The 15,209-nt window shown below is 46.8% G+C and overlaps 1 protein-coding gene across 7 annotated transcripts in view; it reads right to left on the reverse strand.

The window, feature by feature from the left end:
• ESYT2 (extended synaptotagmin 2) overlaps positions 1-15,209 on the reverse strand; it is a 75,162-nt gene that overhangs the window by 17,928 nt on the left and 42,025 nt on the right. For all 7 annotated transcript variants that reach the window (XM_082398836.1, XM_082398833.1, XM_082398832.1 and 4 more), the window contains exons 7-13: positions 15,144-15,199; positions 10,680-10,800; positions 8,499-8,675; positions 7,575-7,657; positions 6,072-6,120; positions 4,904-4,993; positions 4,385-4,480 (exon numbers count right to left, since the gene is read on the reverse strand). In XM_082398836.1, coding sequence (XP_082254962.1) covers positions 4,385-4,480; positions 4,904-4,993; positions 6,072-6,120; positions 7,575-7,657; positions 8,499-8,675; positions 10,680-10,800; positions 15,144-15,199 — 672 coding nt within the window. The remainder of the gene's footprint in view (positions 1-4,384; positions 4,481-4,903; positions 4,994-6,071; positions 6,121-7,574; positions 7,658-8,498; positions 8,676-10,679; positions 10,801-15,143; positions 15,200-15,209) is intronic.

Raw genomic sequence — 15,209 nt, forward strand, 5'->3', positions numbered from 1 at the left:
TATTTCGTCCCCCATTCTTTTCCAAGCACAAAATGCAGAGGCTGATTAAGTCACCTCAAAAGTTCCTCCTTGCTTTAAAGTTCTATTATTACAGGTTTTATGTCCTTCTTTTATTGATTTTCAAAAACTCATTACTTTCTTGCCCTCAAAAGGGCAAGACTGAGTTGTTTTGCAAGATCCTTTGAGGATTAACATTTAAGATGAAAAACTTGATCACTTTAGTTGTAATTAACTTCAAATTGAATTCTATTCTTTATGAAGCAGCCTGAAACACCAGCCCCAGCAGATGCCCCTAGAGGGTGGGGCCGGGCCGGGCTGGGAACTGCTGCCCTGAGCTGTGAGGAGGGACAACCTGTGGGTATCAAGGAACCTCTCCTGTAGCTAACTTTGCATGGATGTGACCTGTACTGTGCACATGTTATTCAAAGCGCATCGAGTGAAGTGAAACAAAGAGAGAGGCCATGGCAGGTGTTAGGGGTGCAAGAGGGGCCTGCGAGGGCGGGCGTGGGAAGCCTCACCGGCCTGAGGCGAGGCAGATCAGGCTGCTCAGGTGCGCTCGGCGAGGGCCCAGCGTGGGGCCTCCGGACGTCACCGCACCGTCCGCTCGGGGGCTGCGCACCGTAAGCGGGGGCAGTAACAGTTACCTGCACTTTTTTAAACTGAGAGCTCAAATCACTTTCACAGAGCACCTAGAAGCATCACACCCAAGGGTCTCCATGTTATACAACCAACACTTTTATGTATAAAGTGGACACTAGTGCAAACACCACTCCCCTCAGATAAACCCCATATACAGCATTATGAACTTACAAACTTAATGAAGTGATAACTAGTTCACTTTATACAAGGATGGACCAGACAGGAGGGTGGAAAATGTGGGCTCTGGGTCACATAGCTGTGTTCAGATCCCGGCTCTGCGGCTTCCTAGTGGCGACCCTGGGTCTCTAATCTCAGCGCCTCATCTGAGAAAAGGTCCTGCCAGCCTGAGACTCAATGAGCTGTGCACGCAGAGCCCTTGGAAAGTACTTGGGAAATGCATGTGGTCAGGGAGGCCTCAGGGTCTGAAGCTGGCCTCCCGGGGTCAGAAATCACCCTCTCGTTCCTCTGGCCAAAAGGAGGAGGCCCGAGTGCTAAGGCCACAGGATAAAGAGGCCGTTCCCAGCGTGGGAGAAAGTCCTGCTATGCTGAGGCTCCCAGACGGGACCACCGGTGGAAATGCACTGGTGCGGCTGCACATGAAGAGGGCTCTGAGCAGCAGAAGGTAGGAGAGCGACGGGCTGGCCGCAGCCCAAACCCTCTCCTGGACACAGCCACAGGCTCGGCCCTCAGGGACAGCTGACAACTGATCTCACTTCCCACTGCCAATCAAAGGGGAGAAAAGTGATCAGTCTATTCGAATTTATTTTGTAGGACATTTTGTTGATTCCTGTACCTGAATCATCAAGCAGAGCATGTGGTTTTGGTAATGTGGGAGGAAAGTTAGCTTGGATAACCCAGCCACGTCTTAGCTAAATATTACAAAGCAAGTTAAAAAATCCTGACACAAGTTCAGAAATATTTCCTTTAGAAGAAGCAGTTACAGAAAACAGTAACTCATGCAGCTGAGCAAGACTGTCATTGACAGCAGCTTACGACACAGATTTCCACTAGGAAACACCTGGAAGTGACAGGAAACAGCTGCTGATACGCATGACTGCCCTCCTTCTGACCTCCCAGCAGGTGGGCAGGGGATGCGAGGAGACCCAACAGCAGCTCACCCACTCTTCAGCGGCTTGACTGTCCTCATCTATAAAATGGGTCAAAATGCCTATTCTTTCAGTTTTGCTCTCCCCCTTCTTTTTTATTTTTTAAATAAGAATAAACTGAGAATGCATGCGGAAATAGAAATAAATTAAAATGAAACAAATGAACTTTAAGAATCTCACTAGTTATTGAATTAAATCAATAATTAGTTTCTAGACTAATGACTAAGCCATCGGTGGCTTTCTCTGACCCCAAAGCAAGTGAAAATAACTGCTAAAAGGTCCAAGAACAGTGCCAGGGATCAAGGCACCAGAGCAAGGCCTCAGGGAAACATGTGAGATGAAGATCAGCTTCCCAGATAAAGGTAGAAATGCTCAATTATCCACCCCAGGAAATTCTTTAAGTTCCTTAAAAGAAGTGAATCATAAACTCAACATGTTTTTTCACCCTAGGAGCTCTGGTTAAATGGGGAGGGAGAAGGCACGTTTTCAGGGCAGCAGTGAGTTTCTGCCTTCACTGACTGTCCCCAAGGCCACGGGGGACTTCATGGAAAGCCAAGCTTTGACACTTCTGTGTTTGGTCAGGAGGAGAAAGTAGATTTAAGGAAGTTTTTTGAAAGCTTGCCAAGAAATATTTACATCTCACATTGAGACGAACCATAAGGAAATCCATTTTAATCATTATGGCTTCACTACTTTTTCCTCAGATTTTTTTTTTTTTTTTAATTTTTTAGGGGCCAGGAGCAGCGTCAGAGCCCCAGGCTCCTCCATGGCTCTTGGGGTTTGTCCACCTCGGTGTCAGATGCAGTCACCAACATTAGTTACGGCAGTGTTACGTCTCACAAAACAAGCACGAAAGAAACGCGCCCGGGAACTGCAATCACGCAAGAAGCTGGAAAGGCGTGCACATCATCCCACCGCTGGGCAGGTGGCACTGAAGCTCCAGTGCGCGCTCTAGCAGCCTCCGCCAAACAGAAGGAAGGAAGAACGCTGAGAACTCACAAACGGTGCGCTACAGACTGAGGCGGAATTCTCACAAAACACTAGTCCCGACGCTCGCCTCTCTTTTAAGTAGCCACACCCAAAGTTTCCCTCGTAGATACTCTTGGGAAAATGGAAATGGGAGGAGAAAGCAAAGAATGGTGGATTGCGGTCAACGAAGGCACAAAAGCACTAATAACCAGGATGCAACAGGCAGAGTCAAAGAATCACGCAGAAACGCAGGAGACGGCACGCACTCCTGTGGAAACAGGCCCAACCGGGCGGCGGTTTTGTAAAGATCCTTTGCCTTTGACGGCCAGAGCATACTTCATGCACAAAGTGCCCTTGTAACAGAAGGTTAGTACAATCACTTTTCTTTCTGTCTGTCTTTTGCTTACATGACGTTATTCAATTTTAATTTAATGTGACAAAACACACAGTTCTAAAGAGAGGCCAATTCCCCACTACTTTCCTCTATATCCTAAAATACACAACAAATTCACTTCCATCAGGCATATATGAAACACTTTAAAACATTATTGTGGTTAAAAGCAAAAAGTTCTACCGTACAAATAATTCTGCAGAAAGGTTAAACCTTCACTGAAAGAAAAGAGTACAATTATACACATTTACACACACAATTGTTACATTTTCCCAAAATGAAAAAAATACATGATCACATTTTAATCATTAAAAACTTTAAATAAAACATAGAGATGCCCAAAATACATTGACTTTGCTTGTGAGCAAAGCCCAAGTAATGCACAATTTTAAACCCTTGAGAGGTGCTAAACAGAATTAGGGTGTGCATTTCCTGAGGTAAAGGAACAGCATGGTGCGATCACAGTGAGGTGAGATGCCCAGACGTCCACCCGCACCAAGGACACACCCTGGGGGACTGTCTACAGGTGCACTTGGGTGACCTGGAACCAGTATCATTTCAGGAGGAAACACCCTTCATCTGGAGGTAGTTGTCTTTCTTTCAACAAAACTGGCCTCCAACAGTGAAATGGAACAAGAAAGGCCATCTATTGAACAAGTGAATGGGCACTCAAAACGCATTATCAAAACGATAAACACTGACCACGAGCACACTACCCTCAGGGTGGAGGCGAGCGTCACACCAGGGCCTGACCGACCCTTCTCCACGCTTCTGGTCGTTACCTGTAAGAACTGTTCTCTACGGCTTTTCTGAGCGCGGAACAACTCTGACGCCCATGAGGAGGAGCACCGCTCTGGGCTAGAAGCCGTGTGTGCAGGGGATCCCCCGACGCGGCCCCGTCACCCTGCTGTGCTACTTCCAGGATGATGCCAGAGGGATATAATTGTCATCTTTGGGCACTAAATTTTAATAATTAGTGATTCTCTACAGAAAACCTTCTTCTCTAACTACTAGGTGTATTCTTTTCCTATGTATTGGAGATTTCTTCTTAAAACATGTAAGATAATTCTGACCATCCTGGATAAACCAATAAGATGTAAACATAAAATTACACTCATGGAGGAAATGCACACGTATCCCTCTCCACTGCTGCTCTCTTGGACTGGAGTGAAGTGAAAACACAGCAACAAGAATGGGGACACGGCGTGGGCGCGGCTGAACACAGCAGGATCCACTGCCAGGAAACGAGCACCCAGTGGGCTCTCGCGGAGGCACCTACCGGGAGGTTCCTGGCTGAGTCCAAGTACAAGATGAGCAGCGAGGAGGACAGCCCGTCATTGGCTTGATCTTTGTCAGCTCTGATGTCTGTCAGCACCTACAAGGAAAGGAAAAAGCTTCAGCAGGTGGGTTTCCAAGGTTCCTGACTATTTCTTCCTGATTATGTCTATAACCCTCAAGAAAATAAGAAAGGTGGAGAAATAAGCATCTGATATATGCAATACAGAGACAATGAACATAAGATTCTATTCAGATCGATCAAACGAAGCACTCAGGTGACCTGTGGCTCTTCAAATCCCTATGCAATAATCAAGCACAAAATTTAAAGATCTCATAAAACAGGTGAGAATGACCTGTAAAATTCCATTATCTCTAATTTACCCCTGATGCTACTGTAGTGATTTACAGCACAGGAGTCAAAATTATTGCTGTAATTTTTTTTAAGTGAGCAGCAGCACAGTTTACAGGTACTAATCTTAGCGATCAGGAGTGCAGGCTGTCATGGGACCCCCTCCAGCACCTTCTCGAGGTTTGAAGCGTCTGGCATGAGCGTGAGCCACTCCAGTTTCAAGTGCAGCTTTCCTCTGAGGACCTCGTCCAGGGTGAACCACTGCAGAGAAAGCAAGACAGTTCAGCCAAAGTCCTCCTGGATCAGACACGCAAACTGAACAGTCTCCACAAACGTGGAAGGCCTGAGTCCTGCCACCTTTAGCTCCAGGCCTGAGAACCAGCTGCTGGCCCCAGACGCTGAGAGCAGTGGCCGCTTTGCGTGTGTTAACTCACTGACTCCCAATTCCTCCCCCGATTCACACGCAAGGACTCAAATGTCTTCTTACACCACCCAACACTGTCAGGCTTTTACGTATGGACTTCCATAGAATTTACGGGCCAAGAGAGAATATAACACTGATCCCAAGTCTGAATTTCAATATCAAACACGTTAACAGGTTTGTTTTTCCTCATCACTATATACTAACAATTAGTATACACTTGTTTCAGCTTAAAAGCCACAAAACAATCAAGGATGGCCCCCAAACACTCAGTATTAAGAAGAGACTGCCCCTAGTGCAGGGCTTTGTCTGCTCTGCCCGTCACCGCACACGGTACCCAGCACACAACAACACGATAAACTGCAGATACCTGTTGAGTGTGTGCTGACGTGCACGGGAAGGGAAACATGTTACTTTGAAAGCAGATCTCAGCAGTGGTTTGGTTAATTATGCTTTACTTATCCAAATCTTACCCATCTTTTAGAAGCCACCACAAACTTCCTTTTTTATCCTTTTTATTCTGATAGCAATATCTTGCTTGAAGTACGTCTGTTGCTGTCAATTCACACTGTATCTGTGGGTATCTTTCATGGGACAATTTCTCATCAACTGCACTGTGCCAGCTCTGCTGTGAACTCCAACTACCTTTAAAATGCCTGTTATTGGGGAGTTTCTCCCAGATTCTGCCCTGACTCCGAAAGAGAGCGTGCCTGCCTGAAACAAAGTTGGTGTGTGTTTGGATCCTCAGGAATTTCGAGTGTCTGGTAGGTGCTGACTTCTTTTCACTTTGCTGTTACTAGAAGGCCTAAGTCCTCAACGTCTGTGAGCGGATGTTAAGTTCTCAGACCATCAGGTGGCGGTGGCAGCAGGTGCTCTGTCAACACTCATGAAATAGAACAGTACTCAAAGGAAACTTACTTCATCTAAAAGGCGCTCCTTTTCAACTTCAATAAGATCAATCATAAGACTATAGAAATAACAATACAACAACTTTAGAACATAGAAACACATTTCTTACAACTGAAATAACCTTAAGCATTAGTCTATGAAAAAGTACTCCAGAAATGCAACAAAATGCTAGTTTATCAAGAAACAGACTTCTTCCAAAAGCTTCCCCAAGCTTCCACCCACGAGAGCGAAGCGAGGTAGGGAAGAGCAGGGAGGTGGGAACACTCAGCGAGGCACAGCTGCGGGCAGAGCCGGGAGGGCTGGTCTTCCCCACACGGAGCTGTCCACTCGCACCCCAAATGTGCAGGCATATTCCGCCCTGGGTCTGACGCGCTCTCCCTGAGCTGCTGCCCACTGCTCCGGCTCAGCCCCCCGTGGGCTCAATTAGGCCTTGACTGCCTTCCCAGCCTCGCTCCTCAGCTCTGACCAGCGTCTCTGTGGCCGCAGAGGCCTCTGCCTCGTGCTCGGCACACCCCCGACGGCCCGTTCCATTTCCCCCAATAATCCTGCACTGCTGGGAGCATGAAGCCAGCCCCCGAGCCAGAGACGACCAGGACGGGACGATGACACCCCCTTCTTCTGCAGCCACCCCTCCTCTCTGCCCCCGAGCTCTGCCCCAGGTCAGACCCGACATCTCTCTCCTGATCTATTCCAACAGCCTCCTGAAGGCCGGCCGGTCCCCAGTCTCAATCCCTGATAACCTAACCTAACAGTGGCTTTACTGGAATGCAAGTCTGATCTGTTCACTGCCTTGCTTGAAATCTTGCGGTTGCTCCTCATTAAACTGTCTCATGAATGAATTCTGAGGTCACAGCCTAACACACAGGCCATTCTTGATGAAGCCAGACCTGTCCAATGTCATCTATCCTTATATCTTTTATGCCACAAGAAATTCAGTTAAATAATAAAGATGAGGCTAAAGTGTGTTTTTTGATATTTTTTTCAGCTGTACAGGTTGTTCAATTTAAGCAAACAAGTCAATATTTGCTTTTCCAGTATACAGGCACAATATAAATTACTATCTATTCCCCGCCCCCCATAACCCAATAACAAATCAAAAGTTAAAAAACCTGTATCTATAACCTAGAGCACACCTGCCTGCGTGGTGTAAAGGCTGGAGAGCTGGGCTGGATTTGGGGCCATGCGTGGCTACTGAGCACTTAAAATGGGGCAGCACAACTAAGAAAGTGAATTTTAAATTTTGTTTAACTTTAATCAATTTAACTTAAATAGCAACATGTGGCTGCTATGATGGATACAGATCTAGCAGCTTTCCTTTTCTTACTTAAATGTGAAATGTTTTAGGAACAAAACGTGTTTTAAGAAGTCTAAGGTGAAGCAACGCTACATCTAAGAGCCATTTTAAAATACACATAACATGTACATAATCCTGTTTTTGAAGTTATATTACACGTTTAACACTGATTATCAAAGAAAAAGAGTCTACGCTCTCCTCAGTCATGAAGGATTTACCTTCCGAGGAAGTCGTCCTTGTCTGGGTCTTCGTCAAAGAGCTCGATCTCTAATTCCTGTCCGGGGTGTTCATAGACCAGAGCCTGAAAGGTAACAGCTCACAGTTATCTCACAGTCACCAGTATCGTGTCTACTGAGTACGTGACTGCAGTCAGCGGTAGCAGCTGCACAGCACTGAGGTCCCCACTGTCGGACCCGACAGACTTCTGGATGGCAGGGTCCCTGTGAAATATCCGCGCACACGGCCACGGGCCGCTGCGTTTGTTCCCAGTTACCGGGGGCCACAAGCTTGGATGTCTCTCCACTCCGGCAGCGGCCCCGGTCAGTGCTGGCTGCAGGGTGGCCGCAAGCGCCCCACTCACCACCACTCCGAGATTGAGAGATGTGGCAACAGACCGGGCTGGGAGGACGGGAAGCTGATGGGGTATAAGCTGCACCACTTCTCAGTTCTTTCCAAACCGCGTACCTTGTGATGCAGCAATTCCACTCTGAGGAGCGTAATCTGGGGAAAACTTGGCCAAATGCAGAAAACCCACGGCACTCATACAGCACTGGTTACAATGAACCCAAAAGCCAAGATCTCTCTGAGTAAAAACATGATGGTACCTACTCAAGTGAACGGCTATATTTATTGACATGTAGAGATGTCCAGATGTATTAAATGAAAATTTACAAAACAGTAAATAATCAACCTCATTTTGGAATACGTTTATGTGTATTAAAGGCTAATTATTTACTGTGATAGCTTGATGCGATTAAGGTTTAAAATTTTGTGTGAGGTAGGGATACAAGGTACAATGGTTTTAAAAATGGAAAATGCAAGCAGAGAATTGAGGTTACCCTGAACTAAGCACACCACGACCCCGCAGCAGGAGTGGAACAGGAACGTGGAGGGGGGGACGGCAGCAGCACCCACTCCCTCACCTCGTACACCTCGTTCCACTTTGGACTGAGGTTCTCCTTGATGACCTTGCTTTGGAAGATTTGGTTGCCAACTCGAATCACTCCATAGGGGTCTGACTTCCCCTTGACAAGTCCCTTAAGGTAGGTGTCTTTTCCCTGAAGATCCTGAGCTTCAATAAAGTGTATCCTCAGGACACCCTGGAAAGAAGGAAGACAGAGCAGACTGCTCGCTGGCTCACCCGACAGGCACGGGGTGAAGCCTGTGCCCAGGGACCAGGCAGCTCCTCCTCCCTGAGCAACAAAGGCAAACACGCAACGCTCAGGAGGAGCGCGACGGGGTCCCAGGGGTCTGACTGGAGCCAGAGTCAGGAGCAGCTGGCGTGAGCCACCACCTCCTGCAGACTTCTCCTGGGACGCGGGGTCCCAGAGCGGCACTGTGCCCCAGGGACCCCAGGAGCCCAACTTGGGCAGGGCAGGACGGCAGGAGGTCAGATGGCACAGGGCCTCATGGGTCACCGAACAGTCCTGTGTTTCGGTAGTAGTAACACTAGTGGTAACTGCAGTGATAACAGGCACTACAGGATGCACGAGACTGTTCCTAAGTCCTTGATATGCAATTACTTTCCAATTACATCACTGAATTTTTACAACAATCCTATGAAATACTGTCATTAAACCTATTTTATGCATAGGAAACTGAAAATCTGAGATGCATATGACTCACAGACTTAACATAGTTATCTTTTCCAAAAATGTTGTTTAATTGATAAAATTAAAAACCTCCACTCATATTTCTTTCAAGGCAAACACAACCTGTAAAGTTACCTTTTGGAGGGTAGCATTCTACACCACAAAACACTTTTTAAAAAATTACCAGGTAATATTTCTGAACCAATCAGCATAGAAAGATAGACATTTTTACAGATAAATACGCTTTTAAAACCGTAACAAAACAAAATCCCCTGCTTATATTTTCACAGGTCTAAAGCTTAGATAATGTGGCAACAAACATATCTGAGCAGCAGGGAGGCTGGATCCAGGCAGGCTTAGATGGTCACCTGTACTCAGAGAATACAAAGCCTAATGGCCTAGGAGCACGGGGATTTCTATGTGGAAAGGCAGGCCTGGGTTTCCAAAGATGAGAATCCTAAGTTAACGAAAAAAGACATCCCTGTCTCATACGTGGTGTCCCATCACATCTGCTGAATGCCAACAATGTAACTGATTTGGGCATGAATGACTGGGGTGTTGTTACTTGAAAAAATACAGGAATGCTCATGCACTTTTGTTGGTTTGTGCACTGTTACTGAGATCGAATTTACCTAGAAAGAGTAACGGGCAGTGGGGAAAGGCTGGCCACTTCTACTTCAGGAAACAAACACTGAACTAGGACCAGACACCATGTGACAGGCTGCCCACTCCACTTCTGGAGCTCAAGGTCGGTCAGACCAGACGGGTGGGGAGAAGCCCTTGCTAACTGGGGCCAACCTTCCAGCTCTGTGCCCAGCAGAGGATTCCACGTCCTTGGCCAGCAGGCTCTCACAGTCTCAGACTGAGGTTGTTTAGTTTACTCAAATGAAGGCGACTCCAACACGTGTGACCCGCCTCTGTGTGCAGGGCATCACCCCAACTTACAGATGAAGAAACTGCAGCCCAGACACACCAAGGAATACGCTCCCGAAGTGAAGCCGCTGCCTAACCGCAGGGCTGTGGCTCAGCCCCGGCCGTGCCCTTCCATCCCACCCAGGGCAGCTGTAACACTAACGACGCACCTGCCACATCCCTCCCTGAGTGACCCCAAAGATGCCCACTCTGTCATATCTGAGGGGAGGCTTGTACAGTTCCCAGCTTACGCTGAACTGTTACATCTTGATACATACAAATAGGAAGTGCTTTCTGAGGCAATAAATAAGTTATCATAGCTGTCCTTTACAACCTGTAATGACATCTGCAGAATTAAATCCCTATGAGCAGCTCTGAGGTTCACAGCTGAGGTTTAAGAACTGTCCTCAAGTCTCTGAAAGTTTTCGGCCAGATGCCCCTTAGCCAATCTCCTAAGGAACAGGGCAGGACAGACCACCTTTACTGCATCAAGATCCACGTGGCAAGGCTGCTGTTAGGAGAAATACAAGAAGTCACAACACCCAAGTATGAGAAGAGTTCCTCCAGTCTGTCTGTAAGTGTTAATGAACGGATGCTTACCTTTGGTATAGGAAACCGCAACTGTGCTATTTGAACTTCGCTGACGAGAGGAACCGTGATTCGGTTGGGAAGCACCAGGTAGTTTGATATTATGTCCAAAATGATAGTATCTGACAAACCACTGTTAGGTGGGAGGTAAAAAACAAACAAACCAACTATCAGACACTTCAGTACTAGTTATCGCCTGTTAACAGTGAACTTAGCATAGACATGACACAACATCCCACTGACAGCGTGGAGCTAATCCCTCTAACACAGTATTTACAGCCAGCAGTTTAATACTTTAGATGCAGTACTGCTACAGTGACGATTATGTGGGGTTTATTCTGAGAACACAAGATACTATTCTGGCTATATTTCACAATGTCCTAAATAACATCTCATACATTTCCACATAACTTTATCATTGATTTAATATTGAATAAGTAAGATACATTTAAATAAATTTTTTTTTTAACATAAACTATTTCAAACACCCATAAAAGTACAGAGAATACCAAAACAAGCATCCATTTATTTACTCATTCCATGTTTATTACATTAAATTTATCTTTCCTGTTATATATGCAGAGGTCCCAACGAAGCAAAGGAATTTACAGTTCATTCTTTCTTCACACTTTATTTGGGTACTGAATACTGTAATCAATTTGAAAGACTATACACCACTGCACAGAGATCTCAGTAGCAAGAATAAAACTGTGGAGGCTAAAGAAGCAAATGTGCTTTCAATATGCTTTTTGTCTGTTCTTTGGTGTAAATGTGAGAATCAAGCAACGTATGTGTGACAGCACTTTTGAGGCATACGTAAACCAAGTTTCATTGCTATAGAAGAACACCTTTAGCCAGAAGTGCAAAGTTTTAAAAGAACCTTACTTCTTGCCAGTACTTCTCAGATGTTAACATTATGAACACGCAGATGTAAAGTAACTACACACGGAACATCCACTGGGACACAGTGAAAGTGCCGTCATTCACTGAGTGATAACTGAGCCTCACTGCAGGTTGGGGGTCCAAATGCAAGGCCAAGATGCGGAACCTCAGCGCAGCGCCTTTCAGCCCGACATGGGCAGACAAACCACACACCCACAGACAGCTCCACACTTCACTGCTGAAGAGGCCAGTTACTTGGGCGCTAACAGTCCAGGGGGACTCAGAGGGTCTAAGCCGCAGACACTGGATCAGTGTTCACCACGCAGAGGATGAGATGGTCCTTCAAAGCATTAATACCAAGCATAGTCTTACTTCAGGCATTTCCCTGCAGAAGTACCAGTTTTGTTTATACTGAAAAATCTGTTGAAACAGAAGACCCCTCACTGATGACATAAACGTTTCAAGAACCCCGTAGCTGCTACGGTGGTCGGCCACCGTCTCACCTCTCTCTGACGCCTACGGTGGTGCCAGCACCAGGCTCAGCTCGGCAGCCCCACCCGCAGGCTCCCAAGTGGGGCTGGGCATCCCCTGAGCCACTCCGCTCGTCCTGACTACGCCGGGCTCAGCACACAGCAGCTTCCACTGTGTCCCACCCTCCTGGTCCTTTGGAACCGACCCTGCTCATCACCCTACTTCTGTTTCTGTCACAACCCTCATCCCTTCAACACTCAGTTTATTGGTCTTCATTGAAAAATGTTAAGGATAGCTAAAATTTGTGGTAAAGTGATTCAGGCATCACTGCTACTTTATAATACCCTGGATTCTGTTTTGTAGTCAATGGATAGAGCATGTAGATGTTCATTTTGTAAAGCTTGGGGCAAGATTTCATTATGTTAGGTTCAAAGTTATTAAATATTTATTTTTATAAGACAAGGCTTGCCACAGCTGTGAGTTGTTTGACAAAATCTTTGAGAAATAGTAGCCCAAGTTTTATGTTAAGTAGATATGCGTATATTGTATCACATAAAATTTACATAATTATGTATCATATATAAATATATATAATTTAAAAGGGGTATTTTACCATATCCCTTTTATACCACAGTCTCATTTTTGAATGGTGTGTGTCTATTTCCGTCTGTATTTCTAATATATATGAGTATATTTTGATACTTTTAATGATAAATGCAATCCTATACATAATGAATATAGAAGAATAGGTTTTATATATCGTATATATGAAAACCCATATCTAAAACAACAGCCGGAAGCTATTGCTATACAAATAGAGCCTGCCTTCATACAAAATCACGCAATGAAATGGCGCTGTACTTGTATGCGCGCCTCGAGCGAGTGCGCATGCGTTTCTCCCTTCCAACTGAAAGCCCTGGGACTGACCCGGGCCGCGCTGCAGGCTCCCGCGGCAGGCCCCGCCCTCGGGCTCTCTACAGGGAGCCAGCACACCACGGCCCGCAGGGCGGATGCTCGACAAACCCCTCCCACGACGCAGAGGGCAGGAAAGCAGACCACACTCCTCTACACTAAACGACAGCAGGGATTTGTCGTTTTTGCCAGCTAAGCAGCACCCTCTCCTCCGACTTCTGGAGCCCTTCCTTGGGGGCCCCCCCCGCCCCCCCTTCACTGGAGCTTCTTGAAGCACTTCTCTGCCTCCTCTCTGCGTGGGCACGAGGCCCAACCTGACCCTCAGAACCAGGAGAGTCTGCCCAAGGACAGGCAGACAAACAGAAGTCAACCCTAGAACTTTTGCTGGAACTCGCGGGAAAAGGTTCTTTTTCCGACTGAGGCTGCTGAGCGTGTGGAATAGAAGCTAGAAGCGGCTACTGCACAGAAAGAGCCTGCCTGGCAACAAAGCCACGCACAGAAAAGCAGAGTCAGGAGCCGTCCTGTGGATGCCAGCACCTGGCTGTGCCTGGCTACCCGACAGGGCCGCAGGCCTCTCGGCGACACCAGCCGAGGGTGCAGGCTCCACTCTGCTCACGGCCACGGCGGGCACTCACAGCAGGCACTCCGTACCCATGTGTCGGACGAGTGAATAGACTGTCTCTAAAAAACAGTATTTGGGGCTTCCCTGGTGGCGCAGTGGTTGAGCATCCGCCTGCCAATGCAGGGGACACGGGTTCGAGCCCTGGTCAGGGAAGATCCCACATGCCGCGGAGCAACTAGGTCCGTGAGCCACGATTACTGAGCCTGCGCGTCTGGAGCCTGTGCTCCGCAACAAGAGAGGCCGCGACAGTGAGAGGCCCGTGCACGGCGATGAAGAGTGGCCCCCGCTTGCCACAACTAGAGAAAGCCCTCGCACAGAAACGAAGACCCAGCACAGCCATAAATAAATAAATAAATAAATAAAAATTAAAAAAAAAAAAAGAGTGAATACATGTATATGTTTAACTGAATCACTGTGCTGTACAACTGAAACTAACAACATTGTAGATCAACTATACTCCAATTTAAAAAAAAAAAAAAACAGTATTTGTTTACTCAATTATTTACTCACTTAATGAAGACCAGGTAAGTTGGGTTTGTTGTTGCAAGCAAGAATCCTAATCAACACTTCAACAAAACTCTTTTAAAGTTGTCCTTTCGTTCCAAAAATCTTTTAAAGATAACAGTATTTTTCTATATCCAATAAACCACAGCACCTAAAAAAGACTTTTATTGTTATGACTATGCCTCAGTGTAGTCTTGATTTTTCCCTGATAATGAAACAAAATAAAATTCTTCCTAATGGCCATTTCAAGGGCATAAACAAATACACGGGAAGAGAAAAAAGAGATTGAAACCAAGGCTTTCATAATTCAATTTTTAAGCCATTTTAGGGGGAAAACCCCCCCACAGATTAGCAGTGTCCACTAGGAACATGTGTAACTTTAACCAACAAGCAACACACTTTAACCTTCAAATGCAACAGTGAAATCAGCAGAAGCAGGCTTGGCGGCTGCAGCCTCAGCCCTTCCTGCTCAGTGGTGGCTAACAGGTCTGCCGCCACCGCCTTCCACCTCGGAGGACAGAGGGACTGTGGCGCGACCAGGAAGCCTCCCCTCTCCCACAGGCGGGACACGCCCTGAAGGGCTTCCCATGCTCGTGGCGGAAGGTTTCCTCGTGTTTCAGACACTAGAGGACACGGAACAACAAGGGCCTCCCAGCCACACGACGCAGCTCCCAGGTCCAGGGCTGACGCCTACGCCTCCAGGGAGGAGCGGGTCAAGGCACAGAAGGCACAAAGGGAAGGCGCAGCACAGCTTGAAAAGATTCCAGGAAGGGCTAGCTTTGAAACCTATAAGCTTGAAAACTTTTTAAAGTTTTCTTTAATTTTCTGGGATATTAAAACACCAAAACTGGAAAGACACCTCATGACTAATGAAAAGGCTCCATCTAGTCCTAACAGGGCTCTCCTGCGGCTCTGACCCAGAGCCTCAGATGGGCCGGCGACACCAGAGCCCAAGAGAGCCCGCCCAGAAAGCATGGGCTCTGCTCGGAAGACATAGCTCTCAAACACCCGTGTCGTCTTCGCGACACTGGAAACGCACGTGACACCACCAGCAAGCTACCCACAGGACGTGACAGAGTACTTACTTCAATCCGGGGATATCGAGAAGATTAGTCAGTCCTGTCCAATTAATTTCTAAAAGCTGTTTTAAA

Source organism: Balaenoptera borealis (assembly GCF_965194805.1).
Source record: "Balaenoptera borealis genome assembly, chromosome: 7".
NCBI classification, from domain to species: domain Eukaryota; kingdom Metazoa; phylum Chordata; class Mammalia; order Artiodactyla; family Balaenopteridae; genus Balaenoptera; species Balaenoptera borealis.